General features: G+C 39.5%; 1 protein-coding gene across 2 annotated transcripts in view; it reads left to right on the top strand.

Annotated features, from left to right (window-relative positions):
* The first annotated feature begins 1936 nt into the window (after positions 1 to 1936).
* Vang (Strabismus domain-containing protein Vang) overlaps positions 1937 to 27943 on the top strand; it is a 96161-nt gene continuing 70154 nt past the window's right edge. Inside the window, exons 1-2 of one of the 2 annotated variants that reach the window (XM_090374203.1) lie at positions 1937 to 2263; positions 10698 to 12007. In XM_090374203.1, coding sequence (XP_090230329.1) covers positions 10750 to 12007 — 1258 coding nt within the window. In that variant the 5' untranslated portion in view covers positions 1937 to 2263; positions 10698 to 10749. Of the gene's footprint in view, positions 2264 to 10688; positions 12008 to 27943 lie in introns of those variants that run through there. The other variant, XM_090374204.1, reaches the window with a different exon arrangement.

Below are 27943 nucleotides of genomic sequence, written 5' to 3'. Positions count from 1 at the left end.
TAATTACTCGTGTCACCCTTCGATCCCCTTTTGTGAATTGGGGATCCACATTTGCAAATCTCCAGTCCGTGGGAACCTCCCCCGAGTCCAAGGACGATCCCATAATTATGGCTAAGGGTTTGCTTAGTTGCTTTGCCGCCTCCTTTAATATAACTGGATAGATCCCATCCACCCCAGGTGCTTTTCTTATGCACTAATTTCAACAATTTCTCCTCCACTTTGCTTTCAGTTATTCCAAAATCATTAAGTATCCTGCTACAATTTGATAACCTTCTGCCATTTTCAAACCTTAATTCCTCATGTGTGAACGTAGATGCAAAATACTCATTCAGTTTGTTTGCTATCTGAGCAGGATCATCAACAGTCGAACCATCGATGTCAAGTGGACCAATCAGATTCATCCCCTTCCTTTTAGAGTTTATACAAGTAAAGAAATCCTTCCTGTTTTTCTTAGCATCTTTTGCCAAGGATTTCTCGTAATCTGCCTTCGCCTGCCTAACTTCCTTTGTCACTTGATTACAGACTAGCTTATATCTGCCATAGGCTTCTGAGTCGCTTGATAATTTATATGCATCCCATGCATTTTTCTTCTCTATTACGAGTCTCATTAGTTCATTAGATAATCATTTAGGCCTAAACCTTGAACAATATTTCTTAATAGGTATGAAACTTTTAGTAGCTTCCACGATTAATTCCTTGAATGCTTCCCACTAAGAATTTACTGTTGGTAACATCGTCAGTTTATCCCACTGTACAGAACTTGATGAACAGCGCTGGCAGCTGTTCATCAAGTCTTGTTAATGATATATCGGAACTTTGCTAGCAGGAAAAGGAGGTGATTATCCCTTTGTATAAGGCAAAAGTAACCCCAGAATAATTTACCAACTGTTCGGTTCTACACTCAGGGTAGTGGAAAAATGAAAACGACCTGGGGTTCTTGTGATCTAGTAAGTAGTAAGTAGTATCTAAATGGTAATAGTAAGATTACTGCTAAATGATATCGAAAAGTTGGGCAAATGGGATGAGATGTCAACAAGTGTGACCTCGACAAATGGGAAGTACTGCATTTAGGTAAAATTAACCCCAGAATAACTTACCAACTAACTATGCAGTACTCAAGGTTCAAGGTGTAGACCTTGAGTACAGCATACAGGTGTGGAAGCCTCATTTGAGGAAGGCTGTATAGCTGCTGTAACGAGGGAAACGAGATTGGTAAGGGGAACAAAGGGTTGCTCTTACTACGAAAGGCTGAACTGCATATTGCCGCGTTTAAAGATTAGGCACTTGCGATATTATCTGATTGAGGTTTATCAGGATTTGAATGGTTTGAGCAAGCTCAATGCTTATGCCATTCTTCCTCGTGCTCAGATTACGCACTTGAGAGGGCATATATTCAAATTGAGGAAAGGCAGTTGCAGGATAGATGTTCGGAAATTTTCTTTTAGCCTGCGAGTTGTTGATTTCCGGAACAAACTTCCATCTGTCGTTGTGAAATGTGATGACTTAAATAGCTTCAAGGATGAACTGGAGAAACGTTTACAGTGAATGTACAGTTGAAATGGGAATCCCCCCCCCCCTTTCGTTTTGGCTGATACTGTATAAGTTTGCTTTCTTGCATCATATCATATGCTACTACTTCTCGTAATAATATATTCAATGCAATATGGTTTAAGTCGTTGATACGTCTGAAACACTATTACAACAGCTTTCATCTGTAGCTAACGAGTTTTCGATAGTTACGGTTTGAGAAAAACAAAATGTGATGCTGGAAACCGAAATAGCGCCCCAAGTGACAAAGGTGTCGGACATCTGCCTTGTACAAGTATTGTTATGTTTGGTGGGTTTGAGTGATTTTTATATGTTTGTGGAGGTCGTTGTTCTGGCAGAGGAGTAGTGTATATGAAGTGACAAGATGTATTTGTCTTCCTTATATTGAAATTTTTGTTTGATATGTTTTATTACTATATATATAGTGTTGCTTTAGAACGGCATCCAGATGTATCTCACCTTTTTGTAATCCGATCAAACTTTCTATGTCCGGCAGTATTGAGAGTATCTGCCTTTAGGCCTAATAACCGACGCTAGCGAGTAGGGTTCAAGTTTTGGGTATAGATGTGGAGTTGAATCCATTTCAGTTAATAGTTTTTATTTCGTTCATTAAAGATTTCAAAGTGGAGAATCACAATTACTTTGAATGAAATCGTGCAGGGCATATCGACTGAAAAAAGGGGAGAACGGAGTGCTTGGCGTTATTCTTTAGCAGGTGAGTCAGTGAAATTAGCATTTTAGCATTAGCATTAGTAGAGGCATTTGATGCAAGAAAGCAAGCTTATGCAGCATCAGCCAAAAAAATAAAAAATAAAAAGAAATAAATAAATAAAAAATACCCACTTCCCCTTCACCCCTCTGTTCGTTCGAAATACCTGTCCAGCTGAGACTTAAACTTATTTAGGCTATCAACTTCCACGACAAGGGATGGAAGTAGGTTCCACCAACCAACCAACCAACCACCCGCTGGCTAAAGGCAAATTTCCTCACGTCTATCCTACATCTGTCTTTCCTCAATTTGAATTTATACCCTCTCAGGTGATTATTCTGAGCAAGAGGAAGAATCCAATCAGCATTGAGCATGCTCAAACCATTCAAGGCTTTATACACCTCTATCAGGTCACCTTGTGGGTGCCTAGTCTCCAGACACTGTAATTTGCAAAACTTAAGCCTTTCTTCTTAAGAGCACCCCTTTGTTCCATTCACTAATCTTGTTGCCCTTCTCTGTACTCGTTCCAGCAGCTCTACATCCTTCTTGAAATGAGGCCTCCAGACCTGTATACAGTACTCTAGGTGTGGCCTGACCGTTGCCTTATACAAGGGAATAATCACCTCCTTATCCCTGCTAGAAAAATTCCTATATATCATTGACAAGACACCATGCTACTCTTGTAGCCCGTCTGCACTGCTTAGAAACTTCATATCTGCCTGCACAACCACCCCAGGTCCCTTTCATTCTCTACCACTGCCAGTGTAGTACCACAGAGTTGATACGTTGCTCTCGGGTTGCTGTTTCCCCTATGTAGTACTTTACATTTGTCAATGTTAAACTTCATTTGCCACCTTTCAGCCCATCTGCTCAACCTTTCCAGATCCTGTTCCAGTAGCATAGTGTCAGTAGTGTCCTTGACAACCCTGCAAACCTTTGTATCGTCTGCAAACTTGGACATTAAGCTTGATATACCATCATCAATATCATTTATAAATACAGAAAACATTAATGGAACCAACACTGAACCCTGAGGGATTCCACTCATAACATTAGTCCACGATGAGCAGTGTCAATTGATTACCAATCTCTGTCTTCTCCCTCTCAACCACCCCTTTATCCATAGCAGCAATTTGCCTCCAATGCCACACTGCTCCAATTTGTGCAGGAGTCTTCCATGTGCAACAGTATCAAAAGCCTTTCTAAGATCCAAGTATATAATATCAAAGTTATTCCCTGCATCCAGTTCTTTTGTGACTGCATCATAGTATCCAATCAAATTGGTCAGGCAAGACTTCCCCTTAACAAAACCATGCGGTGTCTGAGCTATAACTGAAGTCTTGTCTAGATGATCCTGCAGTGCTTCTTTAACCAGTGCCTCCATTAATTTTCTGGGAACTAACAGGTCTATAATTACTTGTGTCGGTCTTTGATCCTCCTTTGTGAATTGGGGTCACATTTGCACATCTCCAGTCCATGGGTACTTCCCCTGAGTCCAAGGAAGCTCTCATAATTATGGCTAAGGGTTTGCTTACTTCCTTTGCTGCTTCCTTTAATATAACTGAATAGATCCCATCCACCCCAGGTGCTTTTCCTTTGTTTATCTTCAACAATTTCTCCTCCACTTTACTCTCAGTTATTACAAGATTCTCTAGATTACTGCCAGAGTTGAATACACCTCTGGTATTCCCCTCGTCGAATAACTCCTCATGTTTGAATGTCGATGCAAAATATTTGTTTAGTTTGTTAGCTACCTGAGCAGGATCATCAACAGTTGACCCATCGATATCAAGTGAACCAATCTGATTCATCCTCTTCCTTCTAGAGTTTACATAAGTAAAGAACTCTTTGCTGTTTTTCTTTGCATCCCTTGCCAAAGATTTCTCGTAATCTGCCTTCGCCTGCCTAACCTCCTTTGTAACTTGGTTACAGATCAACTTGTATTTATCATAGGCCTCTGTGTCACGTGTTAATTTGTATGTATCCCATGCATTTTTCTTCTCTGCCATGTCTCATTAGTTCATCTGACATCCACTTAGGCCTAAACCTTGAACAATATTTCTTTGTTAGTATGTAAAGCCTAGTAGCTTCCAAGATAAGTTCTTTGAATGCTTCCCATTTTGAATTTGCTGTTGGTAACATCATCAGTTGGTCCCACTGTATAGAATTTAAATACTGTCTCAGACCATCGTAATCGCCTTTACGAAAGCAATAATCCTTCCTTTTACCCCTAATGGTAGTTACCTCTTTGAGTAAATCCCACTTCAGCACACTGTGATCACTGCCACCTAGTGGTTCATTTACCTGCAGATTCTTAATGCATGAAGAATCACTACTGATAATCAAATCGAGTATTACTTCCTCTAGTTGCCTCCCGAACATGCTGATGTAGAAAACAATCATCCAATAAATCCACAAAAGCCTTGCTAGTGTGTGAGTGACCAGCCCCCAAATTCCAGTCAATATCTGGGAAATTAAAATCCCCCATTATAAGACTCTCTGATTTACTGGCCCACTCTATTTCCCTGTGTAGTTTCTAATTATACTCATCAGAGTCTTTAGGCCTATAGCACACTCCTACTCTCAATTTTGATCTCCCAATGCTTATGTCACACCAAACTGACTCGACAGTACACTGTCCAGCAATGTCGACTGGCTTTACTTCCTTGGATTTTATGTATTTCTTAACTAATAGCATAACCCCTCCTCCCTTCCTATCCTGTCTATTCTTACTGTACACATTGTACTCCCCAAATTCCAGTTCTGCATTCCTTATATCTGTGTGACACCACGTCTCTGAAATCCCCACAATATCTGCCTTTGATGTTTTGAGCAATACCTCAAATTCATCAAATTTATTTACTAAACTCCTAGCATTGGTGTACACGCAAGTACACATGCACCTGTTCTTTTTCTTAGCTACCCTAACACAACCCATGTGTTTACTTGTACCCCAATGATTCCCAGCAGTCTCTGAAATATCCTGCATCTTATTTTCCAGGCTGCGGCTCTTTCCAATAGAAGCAGTGCAAGAATCACTTTCACCTCTGCCAGTGGCTACTGTTAATCTATTAGTCCTTGTATCCCCCCAGTCTAGCAGTTTTCCGACCCACCTAACACTGCCTCGATAGCATCAGCAAACATTCTTGCACCCTTTCTATTTAAGTGTATCCCATCTCTGTAGAAGCAGTCTCTCCTGTTAACAAGTACAGACCAGGCTGAAAAAAATTCTACACCTTGAGCCTTGCACAATCTTTTCAGGGTCGAATTGATCGACAGGACTCTCATCATATACTCCCTCCTATCGTGTCTGGGCAGGATTGCAGACACTTTCAAATTCAACCCTAATTCACGGCTTTTTTTCAACAGTGACCTGTACTTGTTAAGTAATTCCGCCGGTATAAATATAAATAAATATATATATAAATAAATAAATTTTCTTTTTATACTCCGGGACGACCAAACGGTCAGAGGAGTTTACAAGATAGACAGAATACAAGAAATCACCATATTCAGCAGTCACAGGCTTGAATCCTGGTCATCAAGGCACGTACTTATGTACCCATGCGCCAAATATATGGCTACGGCATATATTTGTAAGTCACTTATGAGACTTTCGATCATTAGTGGTTGCACAATTAATGTGGTAAAATATGTTAATTATCACTTAGACAATAATTGGAAAGAAAAATTTAATTTATTTATGAAATTTCAGTAATCACCTGAATAACCTAAAGGTTCAACAGGCCTTTGCCTGTCGAACCTTTTCTGTGGCTCTATTACACATCACCTTGTAGCTGTTATAGGCTTCAGTACTTTTTATTGCTCTGTAACCTTTCCATGCCACCTTTTTCTGCTCAAATAATGCGGCAACTTCACTATTCATCCAACTTGGAACCCTTCTTGTGGAGTATTTTTTTAATGGTATATACGCATTCAAGGCATCTGTGATTAATGTTTTAAAAGCGTACCACAGTTCAATTGTATTCATTCTCTGCGCGATATCTACCCAGTTAATAGAGGCCATGTAGTACCTTAAGGCATCGTAATTTCCTTTTGTGAAATTAAAACCCATTCCTTTGCCTTTTACTTCTGCTGCCTCTCTCGTCATCATCCACCGTAGAACTCTGTGATCACTTCCTGCTACTGGTTCCTCTACTGTCAGCCCTGTTATGTCATCTGATTCATGTGTGATGATGAGGTCTAGGATATTCTTTTCTCTAGTACTTTCCCTGACATGTTGATACAAATAACAGTCATCTAATTGATTTAAAAATTTTGTTCCCCATGTCTAGTTTCCTTCCCATTTACTTCAATCAATTAGAGGCAAATTGAAATCACCCATAATAAGGCATTGACGCTTTCTTGCCCATTCCATTTGCATGTAGAGGTTTTTGTCATAATCTTCACAATCACCTGGTCTGTAGATTACTCCTACTCACATTATACCTTTGTTTCCAACTATCTCACACCATACAGACTCTATACTAGCATGTGAAATATCTGAATACGGGAAAGCTATCGTCGCACTCAGGCTGCTTCTGATAAGAAGCATTACCCCACCACCCCTTCTATCTAACCTATCCTTCCTAAATACATTATACAAGCTGTACTGAAACTCATCATCCCCAATTTCCGTGTGGCACCACATCTCTGTAAGCCCTATTATGTCCGCGTTACTTGTTTTAACCAGCAGTTCGAATTCGCTCATTTTATTGACGACACTTCTAACGTTACTGTATAAACAATTAAGATTTACTGTTCTTGTATATTTAACAACCCTAACACAACCCTTGTTTGTCTGTACAATTGTTTGTTGTACTCATCAGAGTCATTAGGTTTATAACACACTCCTATTCTCATTTTCATTTTCCCAGTATTTATGTCACACCAAACTGACTCAACATTACACTGTCCACCCATGTCAACTGGATGCACTTTCTTAGATTTTGTTTTTTAACTAACAGCATAACCCCTCCTCCCTTCCTATCCTGTTGACACATTGTCACAGGATAGGAAGGGAGGACTTTCTGTACATATTGTACTCCCCAAATTCCAATTCTGCACTGCTTATATCTGTGTGATGCCATGTCTCTGTTATCCCAACAATATCTGCTTTTGATGTCTTGATCAGTACTTCAAATTCATCAAATTTATTTACTGTACTTCTAGCATTGATGTACATGCAAGTATACATGCACTTGTTCTTACTCTTAGTTACCCTAACACAGCCCATATTTTTACTTTTTCCATGATGACTCCCAGCAGCTCTTGAAATCCCAGTAACTTGCTCTCTGGGCTGCTGCTCTTTTCAATAGAAGCACTGCAAGAATCACTTTCTCCTCTGCCTGTGGTTACTGTTAATCTTCTGGTCTGTGAATTCCCCAAGCTAGCAGTTTTCTGACCCACCTAACAATGCCTCGTTAGCATCAGCAAATATTCTTGCACCTCTATTTAAGTGTATCCCTCTGGAAGCAGTTTCTCCTGTTAGTAAATTGTGAATAGAATAAACAGAAATGCTAAGTAAGAAAAATATAAAATGTTAAGTAAGCTAATGTTTAAAATCATACTGCACTGATAATTGTGTGGCTGCAGTTTAATATAAAATTTATATTTTGCCAGCGAAGTTTAATTTCTAGTACAGCATGGACATTTTCTTTTTTTTTCCTTTTGGAAGCAGAAGTACTTCAACAAAAAAAAAAAAAAAAAAAAACACACCTGTTTATCTGCTGGTTTTGGCCTAAAAATCTATCTGTTTTCCTCCTACTTACAAATGCCTAATCAATCTCTAGCCTTTTCAGTTTCAAAAGTTTGCACCTATGCCAGTGTTCTCCCCAGGACCTATCGAATGGGTGCACTACCCATCTAAAATTTAAACGATTCTCATGGTACCGTACTGCACTGCTCACTGATCTCAATCAATATTAATTTGAACATACTATGTGATCGAGATCAATGTGACAGGAGCATATAACGTTAAATTATGCAATTAATTTATTTTTGCTCTGGATCCCTTAAGTTACATTTATAAATAACAGAATATTTTATAATATTGCGAAGTATTACACTTCCCTCACCCGGCTACTTCATAATGCCACCTGGCTGGCAAAATTTTCAGGGGTGAACACTGTATGCATTATGTTGAACCTGTTTTCATGAATCACTGATGTGATGTTCAAAAAAAAGTGGATGCACTTTGGCTGCAAAACATTTTTTTCAATTTCAGCATCTAAATAGATAAAAAATTACTTGATTTTATGTAAATGAATGTACATGTACATTTTAAAGTGAAAAAAATTCTTAAGGAATGTATGTATCTTTTTTTTTTTTTTTTTTATTCCCTGCTTTAATTGATTTTTTTTGGTTAATAGAGCGACTCTGGGTCTCAGTGATGTTGAATGAGAGGGATTCTACTGAATAGAGGATAATGTTTATAAACTGAACCAAAGACTGGAAACAGCTCTCTCATTGTGAAGAAAGCAGATGATTAAGCAAAATTAATTCAGAAATTGTAAAATCTAAACAAAATCTAAAATATAAATTTTATCATAAAATTCAAATATTTCAGTTTAAATGACAAATAAGGTCCAGAGATGACAAATATCATAAACTAAAATATCAGCAAGATAGACCTCTGATGCATTTTAATTGAAACACTCAGTGTATTTATATAAACATATGAAAGAAAAAAGCAATAGTATAATCAATAACTGTAATAGTTGAAATATTAAATGGAAGTATAGAAATGGGCAAAATAAGGGACTTCACATCTGGTGAGTATGAGCTTGGCAAACCCAGGGTCCTGAGCTGGATATCATCATCGTTCTCTTTCTTAGTGATTCTTTTCTTCTCTCTCTCTCTCTCTCTCTCTCTCTCTCTCTCTCTCTCTCTCTCTCTCTCTCTCTCTCTCTCTCTCTGGCTTCCGTGCATCATATGGCTAATAATACTTGGATGATGCAGGCTCAGCAGTTACAGCACAAGGAAATTAAGGCATGCCTGACCGAAAAATACCATCAGAGGCTTAGAAACCTGCTGAAAGCAAAGCTGAATGGAGGGAACACAGTTAAAGCCATAAACACCTATGCAGTCCCAGTGATGACATACTCCTTTGGAGTCATAGATTGGACTAACACTGAGCTGGAGGATATCATGAGAAAGACAAGTGCAGTGATGACTAAGAGCCAGCAACACCACCTGAGATCTGCCGTAGAGAGACTGACAATTGCCCGGGAAGAAGGAGGAAAGGGCCTGATAGAGCTCATTGAGCAACAGAAGACAGCGATAGTTAACCTGAAGGATTACTTCCAGAAACACACAGCAGCACTCCACCAGGCCATAAGGAAGATAGACAAGCGGCATACCCTACTCAACCTAAGTGAGGAGTCCCCCCCCCCCCAAGCCAGGAGGTACAAACGAAACTAGAAAGATGGGCAGAGAAGCACTCCATGGCAGACACTACAATGATCTCCATCATGATCACATAGATAAAACTGCTTCCAATGCATGGCTCACGAGCAGGACCCTCTTCCCTGATACTGAAGGATTCATGCTCGCCATCCAAGACCAGGTAATCAACACCAGAAATTATAGAAAATACATCGCCAAGGAGCAAGGAGTGTCCGATGATACATGTCGACGATGCCACCTGGCCTCAGAAACGATTCAACACATCATTGTGGGGTGCAAGGTGATAACCCAGACTGAATACACTCATAGACATCACCAGGTAGCAAGGATAATATATCAGAAGCTAGCGAGGAAATACCAGTTGACCAAAGAAAGTATACCTTACTACAAGTACGAGCCATGGGTAGTACTAGAGACCCCAACCCGCAAGCTGTACTGGGACTGTGCCATAATAACGCATAGGACAATCCCGCACAACGGACCAGACATAACCCTTGTGGACAAGAAGGAAAAGACTACCTATCTGATTGACACAGCGGTACTCAACACTGGCAACCTGCAGAAAACCCATTGGGAAAAAATCAGGAAGTACACGAACCTGAGACAGGAGATCAAAGAGATGTGGCATATGGAACAAGTAACGACCATCCCGATCATCGTGTCAACCACAGGTATGGTGCCAAAGACCCTACATAACAGCCTAGCGGCAATAGATCTCCCAGCAAACACCTACAAGGAACTCCAGCAAGTTGCAATCCTGAACACCTGTAGAATAGTCAGAGAGTTCCTCGACTAACAGTAACTCCAGTCATAACAACAACCACCCTGTGTACTTGGTAGCAATACCCGTCACGAGGTGGAACCCCCAATCAGGGAGAAATAATATAAGAGCAATAATAATAATAATAAAATTTTAAATGCAAAAGGGCAAAATCCAAAAATATTTTAATATTATTTTCAAATAAATCTTTTATTTTCTGTACTTCCATTTTATATTATTACTTCCATTTTATATTATGTTTCTTTTTGCCAGATGACAGAATTGGTGAATTACTCTTAAGATTCTGAACAAAAAACTAATTTCAATGTCCCTGTGGACTGGTGATATCCATGTGGGTACAGGCATCCAGCTACCTGCCTATAAGGCTACAATGGAGACAGAATCTGTGAAGTCAGGACACAGTGAGCATTCGTCACGGTCACCCCGAAGTAGAAGCCATGGTAGCCACCGAGGACCAACTAATCATCATTATCATCATAGTCATCGTAGCCGAAGTTCTAAACATTCAAATCATTCAGCCACAAATAGGAGTGAATGTTCATATTCCACAACACTAACAAACAAATGCGCTCGGAATGAGAGACCAGAGGGGGAGGTAATTGAGGTGCAGATTCTTTCTCAAGATGACAACTGGGGTGACAACACAACTGCAATCACGGGTAATACCAGTGAGCATTCTGTGTCCATTGACAACTTGAATAAGATGGGTAAAGACTATGAACATGGTATTGCATTTCAGTGTCAGATGTGGATGGGCTCTGTGGTTGCTGCACTATTGTCTGCCTGTGCCTTCCTTTCACCTATTGTGATGGTAATATTGCCGAAAATAGAAACAATGGACTGGAAAGTTCAGAAATGTGGTCCTGAATGTGATGGTTTACTCATAAGTTTATCTTTTAAGTTACTTATCTTATTAATTGGTACATGGGCTGTATTTTTTAGAAGGCCAAAGGCTACTATGCCAAGAATATTTATTTTTCGTGCAATAATATTAGCTCTAGTATTTGTATTCACATTTGCCTACTGGCTTTTTTATGGTGTTCGCATTGTGGAAAAGCGTCATGATGATTATCACAGTATTGTGCTGTTTGCTGTGTCACTTGTAGATGCATTACTTTTCATCCACTACCTCGCCATCATCCTTATGGAAATCAGACAGTTACAACTGCAGTACTTTGTGAAAGTGGTTCGATCCCCTGATGGAGAAAGCCATTGTTATAACATTGGACAGCTGAGTATCCAGAGGGCAGCAGTATGGATTTTGGAGCATTATTATCAAGATTTTTCCATCTATAATCCTTATTTGGATACTATTCCTACCAAGTCACGCAAGTCAGGCACTGGATTCAAAGTATATGAGGTTGATGGTGCTAATAATAGTTCTGTGAACTGCCGATCCCACAGCACAGCTGCTTCTGATTCAAGACGGCGGGATGCTAGTCACAATGAAAGATTTTACGAAGAGCATGAATATGAAAGAAGGGTTAGGAAAAGGAGAGCAAGACTTGTTACAACTGCTGAAGAAGCTTTCACGCACATTAAAAGGCTCCAGGATGAACAAGGTAATATTTTTCATGTACAGTCAGTCAAATTTAGATTTCTTAGATTTACCTTAGATCAATCAAATTTAGATTGAATGCCAATTGCAATGTTTCCTAAAGACATTTTTTTTTTTTTAAAATAAAATGTCGGAATTATCTTTGAGTATATTCTTAAGCATACTTACTTTGAGAATAATGATATGCATATGTGTACACCAACAAATGTGAAGAGAAATAAAATAAAACCAGAAATAAAACAAAAACCTATCTGCTCATATTTTTTTAAACTTTATCTTTGGTGTGTTGAACAACAGTGTATGTTGGCAAGCTGAAAATATTCATCGCATTTTGTTTTTCTTGTGAATCAAGTTAGTATTTTCCTTCCCTCTTCCAAGAGGAGGGAACCAAAATATTTTTAAAGCAAGATTTATATTAGCATTATTGATTTAATTCACATTGGTTTTTTGTTATATATTTTATAAACTAACTGACACATAAAAAGCTTGAATTGCAGATGGATAGACAAAATACAAAATATTCAGATAAACAAGAAGAGTGTACATAAGACTTCTGTGGTGATAAGTTATTTTTTTGCCCATTAAAAACAACTGTACACTGAAAAGACAAAATTCACGGGACACCTGGTTCCTGGACAACATGACATTGTCACCCCTCTTGCTAGTGGACAAACATGGCACTCGGCTGGTATATAGGTTCACTGCTTTCACGTAGATGGTAATTTGATTTCAGTATGGATAAACATCGTGAGTTAACTGACTTTGAAAGAGGGCAATAGTGGGTGCCCGACACGGGTCACTATTGTTGGAGGTGGTACAGAAATTGCACTATCCCCATTTGACAGTATCAAGGGTATATTGGGAATATGCCATTTCTGGAATAACATCTCATCATGGACAGCACTGTGGGCGGAGAAAGGTGGTGGATGAATGTGGCCACTGACATCTGTCTCACATTGTTTCAGCCAACCAGAGTGTGACAGTAGCACAAATCACCACTGACTTCAATGAGGGAGGTGCCAGAAACGTTTCCACCAAGACCATCAGGCAATCATTAACCGCAGTAGGTTATGGGAGCCGCTGACCCACCAGAGTCCCATTGCTAACACCGTGATACAGGACGCTATGCCTGAACTGGGCAAAAGAACATCGGTACTGGACCTTGGATGATTGGAGATGGATTTCCTGGTCCGATGAGTCCCATTTTCAGTTATTTCAAGTGGGCGGGAGGGTACGTATTTGGCGGACACTGCACAAAGCTATGCACTCGTCTTGTCAACACTGTACTGTTCAGGCAGGTGGAAGCCGACCGGGCTAGCCTGGTTGGTAAAGTGCCTACCTGGCAACCAAAGGTCGTGGGCTCGAATCCCGCCTCGAGCTTGGATCAGAGTAGAAAATGCAAAAACCTGGGGAGGTGCAATATGTCCACAAAAGCCGATGTGCCAACAACTAACAAAAGGAAAAAAAAAAAAAAAGGCAGGTGGACGGTCAGTAATGGTATTGGGCATGTTCAACTGGAACATGTTGGGAACTCTGGTACGTCTAGCCGAATCTCTGAATGTTTCAGGTTACATGTACATCCTTGCAGACCCTCTGCATCCCTTCATGATCATCGTGCACCCATCCACAGGGCAATTGACTCTTCCAACAGGACAGTGCTCCCCATATAGCTGTGGCGACTAGAACATTGTTCGAAGAGCACTCCGTAGATTTTGCCACCATGGAATGGCCTCCCCGTTCACTGGACATGAACCCTGTGGAGCATCTCTGCGATTCTGTGGAAAGGTTCTTTCGAGCTTTGGATCCTCCACCCAGGAATGCAATGGAATTATGGACAGTGATGGAGCAAGCATGGATGGAAATACCCGCGGCACTTCCGTGAACTGGTGGACTCGATGCCCCTCCATGTGACTGCCCTTATCTGGGCGAAAGATATGTCTACCCATTACTAAGTAGGTATCCTGTGATTGTCGTCCACTCAGTGTACAATTTACATTTCACTTTTTCAATAATCCTATGTGCATTTTTAAAGCAGTTGAAAAGTGGTCATTTTTCATGTTATACAGGGTGATTCAGGAGTAAATATTTTGGGGGTTATAGTATCGATTATTGTAAGAAAGTTCATATAAATGTGTCCAGTTCTCAATGGATACAGAAATACAGCTGTTTGAAACTGGCGTGCACAAAGTCATTATGAGAAGTATTAAAGAACGATAAATTACTTATTGTTTGTATTTATTGACTTTTTGAATGATAACAATACACAAATAATTGACATTTTTTTACAGTTCACAATAAATATTCAAAAATCCCACCACCAACTTCCAATGCACTTTGCAACTTTTGTGGTAATATGACATGTTCTTCTTCTGAAGTCGTCTTGGCATTCCTTTATGAAGGCACCAGTATTCAAAATGTAAGCGAGCAATTCATCTCTTGTATTCACCTTTTCGTTGTATACTGTGCTTTTCATTCATCCCCACAATCAAAATTCTAACGGAATGAGGTCTTGGAGACCTTGGTGGCCAGTGAAGAGGATCACCACGGCTGATCCATCGTTCAGGGAAAGTTCGATTTAGATATCGTATCACCAGGTGGCCATAATGTGCAGCAGCTCCGTCTTGCTGCAAGTACATACCAATCCTTGTAGCCAAGGGAACATCCTCCAATAGTAGTGGAAGTTCGTTTTGCAGAAATTCTAGGTAAATGGGCCCTGTAAGAAGATTTTATAACACAGCAGGCCCAATCAACTGATTGTCGATGATACCACATCGTACATTTACAAGAGAAGCGATGTTGAAAATTTGTTTCTATAGTGGTATGTGGATTTTTGTCTGACCACCTATGAGAATTCCGGGTGTTGTTGATACTGTCACAGGTGAAAGTAGCTTCATTGCTGAACAGTATTAATTGGCGATTAGCATTTATACACCAACAAAACTCACATAATGTTTGCCATACTCTTGCCTGTAGAACACCGATACATGTAGAAATTCTTCATGTGCTAATAGCATTAGTAGAGGTGTATGATGAAAGCAAGCAAGCTTATGCAGCATCAGCCAAAAAAAAAAAAAAAAACACTTCTACTTCACCCCTCAGATTGTTCGAAATACCTGTCTAGCTGAGCCTTAAATTTATTTAGGCTGTCAACTTAACAAGGGAGAATCCCATCAGCATTGAGCATGCTCAAACCATTCAAGGCTTTATGCACCTCTATCAGAACACCTTGAAGGCGCCTAGTCTCCGGACACTGTAATTTGCAAAATTTTAAGCCTTTCTTCGTAAGAGCAACCATTTGTTCCATTCACCAATCTTGTTGCCCTTCTCTGTGCTTGTTCCAGCAGCTGTATATCCTTCTTGAAATGAGGCCTCCAGACCTGTGTACAGTACTCAAGGTGTGGCCTGACCATTGCCTTATACAAGGGAATCACCTCCTTATCCCTGCTAGAAAAATTCCTGTATATCCTTGACAAGACACCATGAGCTACTCTTGCAGCCTGCCTGCCTGCACTGCTCAGAGAACTTCATATCTGCCTGCACGATTACCCCCAGGTCCTTTTCATTCTCTACCACTGTCACTGTAGTACCACAAAGTTGATACATTGCTCTGGGGTTGCTTTTTCCCATATGTAGTACTTTACATTTGTCAATGTTTAACTTCATTTGCCACCTCTCAGCCCATCTGCTCAACCTTTCCAGATCCTGTTGCAACAGCATAACGCCAGTGGTGTCCTTAACAACCATGCCAACCTTTGTATCGTCTGCAAACTTGGACATTAAGCTTGATATACCATCATCATTATTATTTATAAATACAGAGAACAATAATGGACCCAACACTGAACCCTGAGGGACTACAATAATAACATTAGTCCGCGATGAACAGTGTCCATTGATTACCACTCTCTGCCTTCTCCCTCTCAACCACCCCTTTATCCATAGCAGCAATTTGCCTCCAATGCCACACTGCTCCAATTTGTGCAGCAGTCTTCCATGTGCAACAGTATCCAAAGCCTTTCTAAGATCCAAGTATATACAGTGGATTCCGGTTATTTGGGCCACCGGTTAATCGGGGCAGCCGTTTATTTGGGGCAAATCTTAAAAAACAAAAACCAATCGAGAAAATAGCCAGGATTTACTTCGCTTAATTGGGACAAAATGCCGTTTAATCGGGGCAGGAGACCTCAGCACTGGAGATTACCCTACGATTATCTCCGACCGTACCACGTAGTTCGGTCGGATTTCTGGAGGTCACAACCATAAAACAATAAAAACAATTAGCAGTCACCTGTTTATTGGGTTTTTCTGTTAGTGCAACTATCATAAACGGACAGTAAACTCGATCTTATTGAATTTGCGGTAATACCGACAGCTGGAATTCTGTGGGTTATTATGGTAAAATGTGTTTACACTTCCATGGAATCTTCAATCATATAAAAAAAATAATTTTCAGAATCTTCTCTTCATTCCTATTTTTAAAGCTTCCTAATTTGTTACTCCGTTCTCACTTGCGCTTGTTGTGTTACTTGCAATTTGTGTGTGCCATGTTCTTTGTTATTGATTGCTTATCGTTTTACTGTTTTAAATTTCAGCCCCCACCAACAAATGTCAGTGAACAGAAATGTCAACTAGTTCGTATGTACATATTACAGTACGTATTAATTATTCCGATTATCACGTATATTCTTCTGAATTTCACATATCATTTAATTTTTTAATTGCTAAGGTAATAAAGGGTAAATTTGTGCTTAATATATCTTTACTTTTATAGCCTGTGGATAATATTCCTCCTATTTTCGCTAATTAGAATCGTTGTTTAATAGAATTAAAATTCAATTCACAAACGTGATCATAATGACCGGCGCTTACTGCACATCGTATAGTGAGCGGTACTTTACTATTTTGAGTTCGTCGTAACGTGATTTGATTGTACAGTGAACTAATTGTAAAGGGGGGGGGGGTCCATTGCATTTTTAACTTTTTTTTACGTGAAACTTCGGATAATTGGGGCAGCCGCTTAATCGGGCCAAAATGCACTAGTCCCGATATGTCCCAAATAACCGGAATCGACTGTAATATCAAAGTTATTCCCTGCATCCAGTTCTTTTGTGACGGCATCATAGTATCCAATCAAATTGGTGAGGCAAGACTTCCCCTTAACAAAACCATGCTGTGTCCAAGCTATAACTGAAGTCTTGTCTAGATGATCCTGCAGTTCTTCTTTAATCAGTGCTTCCATTAATTTTGCTGGAACAGAAGTTAAACTCACAGGTCTATAATTACTTGTGTCAGCGTTTGATCCTCCTTTGTGAATTGGGGTCACATTTGCACTTCTCCAGTCTATGGGTACCTCCCCTGAGTCCAAGGAAGCTCTCATAATTATGGCTAAGAGTTTGATTACTTCCTTTGCTGCCTCCTTTAATATAACTGAATAGATCCCATCCACCCCAGATGCCTTTCTTGTGTTTATCTTCAACAATTTCTCCTCAAATTTACTCTCAGTTATTACAAGATTATCTAGCTTACTGCCAGAGTTGAATACACCCTGGTATTCCCCTCGCTGAATATCTCGTCATGTGTGAATGTCGATGCAAAATATTCATTTAGTTTGTTAGCTACCTGAGCAGGATCACCAACAGTTGAACCATCGATATCAAGTGGACCACTCTGATTCATCCCCTTCCTTCTAGAGTTTATGTATGTAAAGAACTCTTTGCTGTTTTTCTTTGCATCCTTTGCCAAAGATGTCTCGTAATCTGCCTTCATCTACCTACCTAACCTCCTTTGTAACTTGGTTACAGATCAACTTAATCTATCATAGGCTTCTGTGTCATGTGTTAATTTATATCTGTCCCATGCATTTTTCTTCTCTGCCATATGTCTCATTAGTTCATCTGACATCCATTTAGGCCTAAACCTTGAACAATATTTCTTAGTTGGTATGTAAAGCCTAGTAGCTTCCAAGATAAGTTCTTTGAATGCTTCCCATTTTGAATTTGCTATTGGTAACATCATCAGGTGGTCCCACTGTATAGAATTTAAATACTGTCTCAGACCATCGTGGTCGCCTTTATGAAAGCAGTAATCCTTTCCTTTACCCCTGATGGTAGTTACCTCTTTGAGTAAATCCCACTTCAGCACACTGTGATCACTGCCACCTAGTGGTTCTTCTATCTGCAGATTCTTAATGCATGAAGGATCACTACTGATAATCAAATCAAGAGTATTACTCCCTCTAGTTGCCTCCTGAACATGCTGATGTAGAAAACAATCATCCAATAAATCCACAAAATCCTTGCTAGTGTGTGAGTGACCAACCCACAAATTCCAGTCAATATCTGGGAAATTAAAATCCCCCATTATAAGACTGATTTACTGGCACAGTCTTTTCTCTGTACAATTTCTCTGTACAGTTTCTTATTATACTCCTCAGAGTCATTAGGCCTATAACACACTCCTATTCTCAAATTTGATCTCCCAATGCTTATGCCGCACCAAACTGACGCGACACTGCACTGTAAAGCAATGTTGGCAGGCTGCACTTCCTTGAATTTTGTTTCTTAACTAATAGCATAACCTCTCCTCCCTTCCTCTCTTGTCTATCCTTCCTGTACAACACATTGTACTCCCCAAATTCCAGTTCTGCATTCCTTATATCTGTGTGACACCACGTCTCTGATATCCCAACAATATCCACCTTTGATGATTTGAACAATACCTCAAATTCATCAAGTTTATTTACAAAATTCCTAGCATTGGTGTGCACGCAAGTTCTTTTTCTGTTCTTTTGCACCTGTTCTTTTTCTTAGCTACCCTAACACAACCCATGTGTTTACTTGTGCTGCAATGACTCCCAGCATTCTCTGAAATATCTTGCATCTTGTTTTCCAGGCTTCTGCTCATTCCAATAGAAGCAGTGCAAGAATCACTTTCACCTCTGCCAATGGATACTGTTAATCTGTTAGTCCTTGTATCCCCCAAGCTAGTAGGACTGTGTTCTACTGACTAAAGAAAATGTACTCTATTTCTTTCACGTTTTGGTCATTTGCATGTTCAGAAGAAATATGAGTGCTGGGAACTGTACCAGTCTCACACAGTTTGGTGTAAACGCTCTTGAATCCGGTATTCTGCAGTTAGGAAACAATCAACGTTATTTATTCTCTACAAACAGCAGTAGCACTTCCACTACAAAAACCGTAGACAAACATCACATCGGCATATTCTGCATGTGTGAAGATGTCGTCGTCGTCATCATCATCATCATCATCAGCCATTTTCAATCCCCTGCAGGATGAAGGCCTCTCCAGTAACTTTCCAGTTCCTTCTGTTTTGAGCACTGGCCATCCATTTACTATCCACAAACGCATGAATTTCATCTATCCATCTCCGCCTTTGTCTTCCAGGTTTTCTTCTAGCTCCTCTTGGGTACTATTCTGTTATTTTCTTAGTCCATCTGTCATCATGTCTTCGAGATATGTGTCCTGTCCGAGACCATTTTAGTTCTTTAGTTTTGATAAGAATGTCCTTTACTTGAGTTTGCTGCCTAATCCATGTGTTTCTCTTCTTATCTAACAGTCTGATTCCCAATATAATTCGTTCCATTCTTTGTTGTGTAGTTCTCAGCTTCTCTTCCATTCTTTTGTGAGTGCCCAAGTTTCACTTCCATAAATCATGGTCGGGAGTATACATTGGTTCATTATTTTATGTTTCAGACAAACTGGGATATTGCTCTTCAGTACGTGACTATATTTCCTGAATGCTATCAATCCAAAATTTATTCTTCTCTTGACTTCCAGCCATTTATCATTATTACACTAATAACTTGTCCTAGATAACTATATGACTCCACCTTTTCAATTACTGCTCCTTCAATCATTATTTCTCTTTCTGTGGCATCCTTTTTCATCATTACTTTTGTTTTAGCCATATTCATCTTTAGTCCAAAATCCTTACTAACTGTGCATAACTGATTAAGATTTTCCTCTAATTCTTTGGGATCATGGCTTATGACCACAATGTCAACTGCAAATTGTAAATAGTTTAGGTACTCTCCGTTCACATTGACTCCTTTCTGCGACCAGTCTAATCTTCTGAAAGCTTCCTCAAGGGCAGCAGTAAACAGCTTTGGAGAGATTGTGTCTCCTTGTCGAACTCCTTTCTCAATTTTAAATTTCCTACTGTCTTTGTCTAGTCTAATAAAAGAGGTAGCATTCTCATATATTTTCTTCAAAATCATAATGTGCGAGGTATCTATGCCTTGTCTTTCCAGTGCCCGAAACATTGCCTTATGCTGTATGGAGTCAAATGCCTTTTCATAATCCAGAAATGCCAGGCATAATGATGTTTTATATTCATTTGCTTTCTCCATTAGCTGTGATATTACATGAAGGTGATCCATAGTTGAGAATCCTGTCCTAAAGCCAGCTTGCTCCTTCGGTTGGTTCTCATCAAGTATTCTTTCTAATCTGTTAGTAATGACCCTTGTGAACAACTTGTAGATGTGGGATAACAAGCTAATTGGTCTATAATTTCCAATTGCTGATTTATCTCCTTTCTTATGCAGCAAAACTATGATTGCATTATTCCACTGCTTAGGTGTCACCCCTTTTCTAATGCACTTTGTGAAGAGCCTTGCCAGTTTTTGTGTCATGTCTCTTCCTCCCAATTTTAACAACTCTACGGTAACTTCATCTTCCCCCGGGGCTTTCTGATTCTTTATTTTCTTCAATGCCTGTTCTACCTCATCAGGTAGAATATCGGGTATGTCGTATGTGTTGCTACTTTGTAATCCACCTTCCCCACTGCTGGATCATTCCCTCGCTCCTTGTATAATTCTCTATAGTAGTCTTCTGCTATTTGAATTATGCCATCTCTGCTGTTTATAAGTACACCATTGCTATTCTTCAGTTTCAGTGTCATTTGTCTTTCTATATTACTGCTCACGGCTGCTGATTTAAATCCTTTGTTTTCCCTTAATGCTTGTTCCACTTTTCTTGTGTTAAATCTTCTTATGTCCTCTCTGAGTCTCTTTCTAATGGCTTTGCATAACTTAGTATACTCAATTTTCTCCCTGTCAGTGTTTTTCTTGCTCTTCATTTGTCGTCTTCGATTCATCATGACAAGTGTTTCTTGACTAATTTTTTCTTATTTGGATTTCTTTTTCCCTATATGTTTCTTGGGCTTTACAACTTTCAGAAAGTTTTAATATTCCTCGTCGATATCTTGGTCCTGAGCAGTCTGCAGAAGCTCAAACTCGTTCTTAAGTTTCAGTACATACTACTCTTTCTCCTCTTCTGTTATCTCAAAGACCTTTGTATTATTTACTCGAGTCAGTTTTTTCCTTTTCTTTCCTACATCTATATCAATGTACATCTCAAGTGTACATCTTACCATTCTGTGATCACTTCCAACATTTACCTTGTTCAGGACGGTAAGATCATTCACAATATATCTTCTGGTAGTGAGGATGAAGTCAATTTCATTAGTTGTTAATCCATTTGTACTCTTCCATGTCCACTTTCTGTTCACCCTTTTCTTGAAAAAAGTGTTCATTACTGACAGTCCTTGCGATTCTGCAAATTCCACAAGTCTTTCACCTCTTTCATTTCTTTCACCAATTCCAAAATTTCCTATAATTCCCCTTTCTGCACTGTTTTGTCTTTTTCCAACCTTAGCATTGAAGTCCCCCATAATAATAGTATAGTGGGTTTTCTGCTCATCTAGAAGACTCTCAATTTCGGTGTACATTTCTTCAACCTCTTCATCATCATGGCTCGATGTTGGTGCATAAATCTTTATAATTTTTAGCTTGTACCTCTTAGAAATCTTGAGTATTAGTCTTGACACCCTTGGTGATGTACTTTTGAATTCCAAAATTTGTTTTTAAAATCTTTATGGACCAGAAACCCAACTCCACCTTCACTCCTTGCACTGTTTCCATTGGTGTACAGCAGATCTCCACTTGATAAACTTATAAGTGATTAATTTCTTCTTCTTGTTTCAGCCAAACCGATGATATTCCAATTCACATTTTCTAATTCCTTTTCCAGCTCTAATATCCTATCTTCACCGATGAGTGATCTTACATTATAACAGGCCAAGTTCAGTTTTCGTGCATGGCAGCCTGGTCGTACCCAGAGATTCTTAGCACCCTCTGCTTCCACTCTGATCCTCTCACTGCCGTAAGAGGGGGAGTGAAAGCTGCTGGAGACTGAGGGCCATTTGCTTCGCCGTGCTGTCATATGCTGGAGGGTTTGGTCTTTTCCTCTTCACGCTGACCAGGCGTCTTGAAGAGAACCATTCTACACATTCGTTACCACCTAAGTGACTTAACAGGGCTTACCATCGAGAAGGTGTGCATGAGTGGATTTTAGGTTGGCAGGCCAACCGGACTATTCCTAAATCTTCTGTATTAGAGAGATATTGGATCCATCAGTGTTTTAGGCTGAGTGTCTGATAACACACAGGATACCTGTTCCCCTCTAAGCCCCCCTCTATGAAGATGTATGGCATTCTTAACAACACTTCTAACACCAAACAGTGTCAGGTTATATAACTGCTTGGTCACATCTCGAGGCAGTGTTAGGTGGGTCGGAAAACTGCTAGCTTGGGGGGAGACAAAGACCAATAGATTGACCGAAGCCACTGGCAGAGGTGAAAGAGATTCTTGCACTGCTTCTATTAGAATGAGCAGAAGCCTGAAAAACAAGATGCATGGTATTTCAGAGACTGCTGGGAGCCATTGCGGTACAAGTAAACACATGGGTTGTGTTAGGGTAGCTAAGAATAGAAACAGGTGCAGGTATACGTGCGTGTACACCAATGCTAGGAGTTTAGTAAATAAATTTGATGAATTTGAGGTATTGCTCAAAACATCGAAGGCAGATATTGTTGGGATATCAGAGACGTGGTGTCACACAGATATAAGGGATGCAGAACTGCAATTTGGGGAGTACAACGTCTACAGAAAGGATAGACAGGATAGGAAGGGGGGAGGTGTTATGCTATTAGTTAAGAAACACATAAAAACCAAGGAAGTGAAGCCAGTCGACATCGCTGGACAGTGCAGTGTGGAGTCAGTTTCGTGTGACATAAACATTGGGAGATCAAAATTGAGAGTAGGAGTGTGCTATAGGCCTAATGACTCTGATGAGTATAATAAGGAACTGTACAGGGAAATAGAGTGGGCCAGTAAATCAGAGTGTCTTATAATGGGAGATTTTAATTTCCCAGATATTAACTGGAATTTGGGGGCTGGTTACTCACACACTAGCAGGGCTTTTGTGGATTTATTGGATGATTGTTTTCTACATCAGCATGTTCGGGAGGCAACTAGAGGGAGTAATACTCTTGATTTGATTATCAGCAGTGATTCTTCATGCATTAAGAATCTGCAGATAAATGAACCACTAGGTGGCAGTGATCACAGTGTGCTGAAGTGGGATTTACTCAAAGAGGTAACTACCATTAGGGGTAAAAGGAAGGTTATTGCTTCCGTAAAGGCGACTACGATGGACTGAGACAGTATTTAAATTCTATACAGTGGGACCAACTGATGATGTTACCAACAGCAAATTCAAAATGGGAAGCATTCAAAGAACATATCTTGGAAGCTACTAGGCTTTACATACCAACTAAGAAATATTGTTCAAGGTTTAGGCCAAAATGGATGTCAGATGAACTAATGAGGCATATGGCAGAGAAGAAAAATGCATGGGATACATACAAATTAACACATGACACAGAAGCCTATGATAGATAAAAGTTGATATGCAACCAAGTTACAAAGGAGGTTAGGCAGGCAAAGGCAGATTACGAGAAATCCTTGGCAAGGGATGCAAAGAAAAACAGCAAAGAGTTCTTTACTTATGTAAACTCTAGAAGGAAGGGGATGAATCAGATTGGTCCACTTGATATTGATGGGTCAAGTGTTGATGATCCTGCTCAGGTAGCTAACAAACTAAATGAATATTTTGCATCGACATTCACACATGAGGAGTTATTCAGCGAGGGGAATGCCAGAGGTGTATTCAACTCTAGCAGTAAGCTACAGAATCTTGAAATAACTGGGAGTAAAGTGGAGGAGAAACTGTTGAAGATAAACACAAGAAAGGCACCCGGGGTGGATGGGATCTATCCAGTTATATTAACACGTTCACTGTCCCCATATATTATATTTGCGTGACCTCAGAAGTCCAGATATGAAACTATTAGATTAATCAAAGTGTACGTAAATATGTACATATAGCTATTTTGTATATTGTATGTAATGTTTTTTATGTGTTTTTTTTTTTTTTTTTACTATGCTTCATATGTGATGCCTGGACTTGTGAATACAAATTTACTCCTCCACGTCCATGAATCACGTATGATTCACTTACAACTACCCGCCAATTTTATTACTTTTGAGGTTATATTGTTGACCTTGAAGTGTTTCGGCCACGGTCACAAGTTATTAGTTACTTTCTAGTGTGAAAATGGGTAGTCGTGGACTTAGTGACGAGGAGTTGCAAAGAATATTGGAGGAAAGTGACTATGAGCCAATTTCTAGTGATAGCGACGACGATTACGTACCAGAGACAGTTTCAGAGCCTGGTATTGACAGTGGAAATGAAATGAAACAAATATTGACACAATTTACGGATATGGCAGGTACATCAAGGCAACATGAAGGTTCTGCTAGCGTTAGTAAAAGTCCTTGGACTTACAACATTTCTCCACCTCAGAAGGAAACTTTCATAGGTTCATCCGGTATCCAAAATATTGACAGTATAATGGAAAATGGTAAAGCTTCTATAACCCGCATTTATTATAAATTTATAAATGAAGACGTCATGAATCTTATGGTGAATCAGACAAATTTATATGCTCATCAGGTTATGAATAGTCAAAAAATCAGCGAAAGGAAGAATGCAACGATGGAAAGATACTAATGAAAGTGAAATGAAAAAGTTTTTGGGATTCATCTTATTCTCAGGTATTGTTTCATATCCGAGATGGGAGTATTATTGGAAAACAGACCCTATGTACTATCATCCATTGTTACATAATTTTGGAATGACTTACAATCGTTGTACTAACCTACTAAGATGCTGGCATTTTGCAGATAACACAGCAGAACATTCTAATAGATTGTATAAAATTCAACCCCTTATTGATCTAGTAATTACAAATTTACGTAATTTATACTTTCCCGGGGATGTTGTTGTTATCGACGAATCTATGATACCGTTCAGAGGTCGGCTTCTATTCAGGCAATATAACCCTTCAAAAAGTAACAAATATGGATTGAAAGTATACAAGTTGTGTACAAAAGATGGTTACGTTTGGTCTTTCGATGTTTACAACGGTCAAACCCCGCAAACCCTGCCAGGAATCGATAAACCTGGATGTGTGGTTATAAAGCTATTAGACAGACTAATAAACCAAGGGCGACTTCTAGTTGCAGATAATTATTATATTAGCATACCTCTTGCAAATTACCTGAAATCAAATAAAACAGATTTGTGTGGTACACTTCGTAGTAATAGATTGGGAGTTCCTAAGGAAATAATCCAGAAGAAATTACGCAGGGGTGAAAAAATAACAATGCAAAAAGATAATATTGTGATCACTAAGTGGCATGATAAGAGAGATGTTTTGATGTTGTCAACATGTTTTGGTGATGAAATGAAGAAGTGTGGAAGAAGAAATGAACAAGTAAAACCAGAAATGATAACTGAATACAATAAGGCAAAAAAGGGGATCGATGTATCAGACCAACTTTCAAGTTACCAGTCACCAATGAGAAAATCATTGATATGGTATAAAAAAATTGCAATAGAATTAGTTTTTGGGACAGCAATTGTGAACACATTTATAATTTTCAATGAATTGCAGCAAGAGAAGAAAGACAAAATGTCTCTTTTAGAAGTGAGAGAGGCAATCACTAAAGAATCGATGGGAATCAAAAAGGAACCAACCTCTAGTACAACCATTTGTCAATCTTCATCTCAGCATTTTCTGTCAGAAATTCAGAGGCTTTCCCACGGTAAAATTCACAGGAAAAGGTGTCACGGATGTTACGAAGAAGCAAAAATTGCTGGAAAAAATCCCAAATTGGCTGCCAAACAAGTTCATACTGAATGTAAATCATGTGAGAAGCCATATTGTATGAAATGTTTTGAAAATAAACATAAAAATTAGTCTTTTTTCAGTTTTTTGTACTTCTGAAATAAAATACACTTTTCTTAACATTTTTAAATCTGTTTTATTTACTCCTAACATTGCATGTAATTTGAAATATTTGATGTAGCTATGTGTAAAAACTAGGAAACTTTTATGCAGGTTCATTAACTTTTCTAAAAAAATATTTTCTTGTTAATAAGTCCACAAAAGATTAAAAACATAGGTCAGAAGTCAAATTTTTTAAAAATGTTTAAGCTGGCAAGATACTTGGGAATCACATATGATGCCTGAACTTATTACAAAAAACGACTGTGCATCACATGTGATTCCCTGGACAGTGAACGTGTTAAAGGAGGCAGCAAAGGAAGTAAGCAAACCCTTAGCCATAATTAGGAGAGCTTCTTTGGACTCAGGGGAGGTACCCATAAACTGGAAATGTGCAAATGTGACCCCAATTCACAAAGGAGGATCAAAGGCTGACACAAGTAATTATAGACCTGTGAGCTTAACTTCTGTTCCAGGAAAATTAATGGAGGCACTGGTTAAAGAAGCACTGCAGGATCATTTAGACAAGACTTCAGTTATAGCTCAGACACAGCATGGTTTTGTTAAGGGGAAGTCTTGCCTCAACTTGATTGGATACTATGATGCAGTCACAAAAGAACTGGATGCAGGGAATAACTTTGATATTATATACTTGGATCTTAGAAAGGCTTTTGATACTGTTGCACATGGAAGATTGCTACACAAATTGGAGCAGTGTGACATTGGAGGCAAATTGCTGCTATTGATAAAGGGGTGGTTGAGGGGGAGAAGACAGAGAGTGGTAATCAATGGACACTGCTCATCGTGGACTGATGTTATTAGTGGAGTCCCTCAGGGCTCAGTGTTGGGTCCATTATTGTTTTCTGTATTTATAAATGATATTGATGATGGTGTATCAGGCTTAATGTCCAAGTTTGCAGACGATACAAAGGTTGGCAGGGTTGTTAAGGACACTACTGATACTATGCTGCTGCAACAGGATCTGGAAAGGTTGAGCAGATGGGCTGAGAGGTGGCAAATGAAGTTTAACATTGACAAATGTAAAGTACTACACATGGGAAACAGCAACCCCAGAGCAACGTATCAACTCTGTGGTACTACACTGACAGTGGTAGAGAATGAAAGGGACTTGGGGGTGGTTGTGCAGGCAGATATGAAGTTCTCTGAGCAGTGCAGACGGGCTGCAAGAGTAGCTCATGGAGTCAATGATATACAGGAATTTTTCCAGCAGGGATAGGGAGGTGATTATTCCATTGTATAAGGCGTTGGTCAGGCCACACCTAGAGTACTGTATACAGGTCTGGAGGCCTCATTTCAAGAAGGATGTAGAGCTGCTGGAACGAGTACAGAGAAGGGCAACAAGATTAGTGAATGGAACAAAGGGGTGCTCTTACGAAGAAAGGCTTAAGTTTTGCAAATTACAGTGTCTGGAGACTAGGCACCAGCGAGGTGATCTGATAGAGGTGTATAAAGCCTTGAATGGGTTAAGCATGCTCAATGCTGATGGGATTCTTCCTCTAGCTCAGAAAAATCACCTGAGAGGGCATAAATTCAAATTGAGGGAAGACAGATGTAGGATAGACGTGCGGAAATTTGCCTTTAGTCAGCGGGTGGTTGGTTGGTGGAACAGACTTCCATCCCTTGTGGTGGAGGTTGATAGCCTAAATAAGTTTAAGGCTCAGCTGGACAGGTATTTTGAACGAACAGAGGGGTGAAGTGGAAGTGGGTT

Source organism: Mastigoproctus giganteus, chromosome 5 (assembly GCF_048544385.1).
Source record: "Mastigoproctus giganteus isolate SK-2022 chromosome 5, ASM4854438v1, whole genome shotgun sequence".
In the NCBI taxonomy this organism is placed as follows: Eukaryota; Metazoa; Arthropoda; class Arachnida; order Uropygi; family Thelyphonidae; genus Mastigoproctus; species Mastigoproctus giganteus.
The sequence above is the reverse complement of the archived record's forward strand: the minus strand, read 5'-3'. Positions and strand labels throughout refer to the sequence as shown.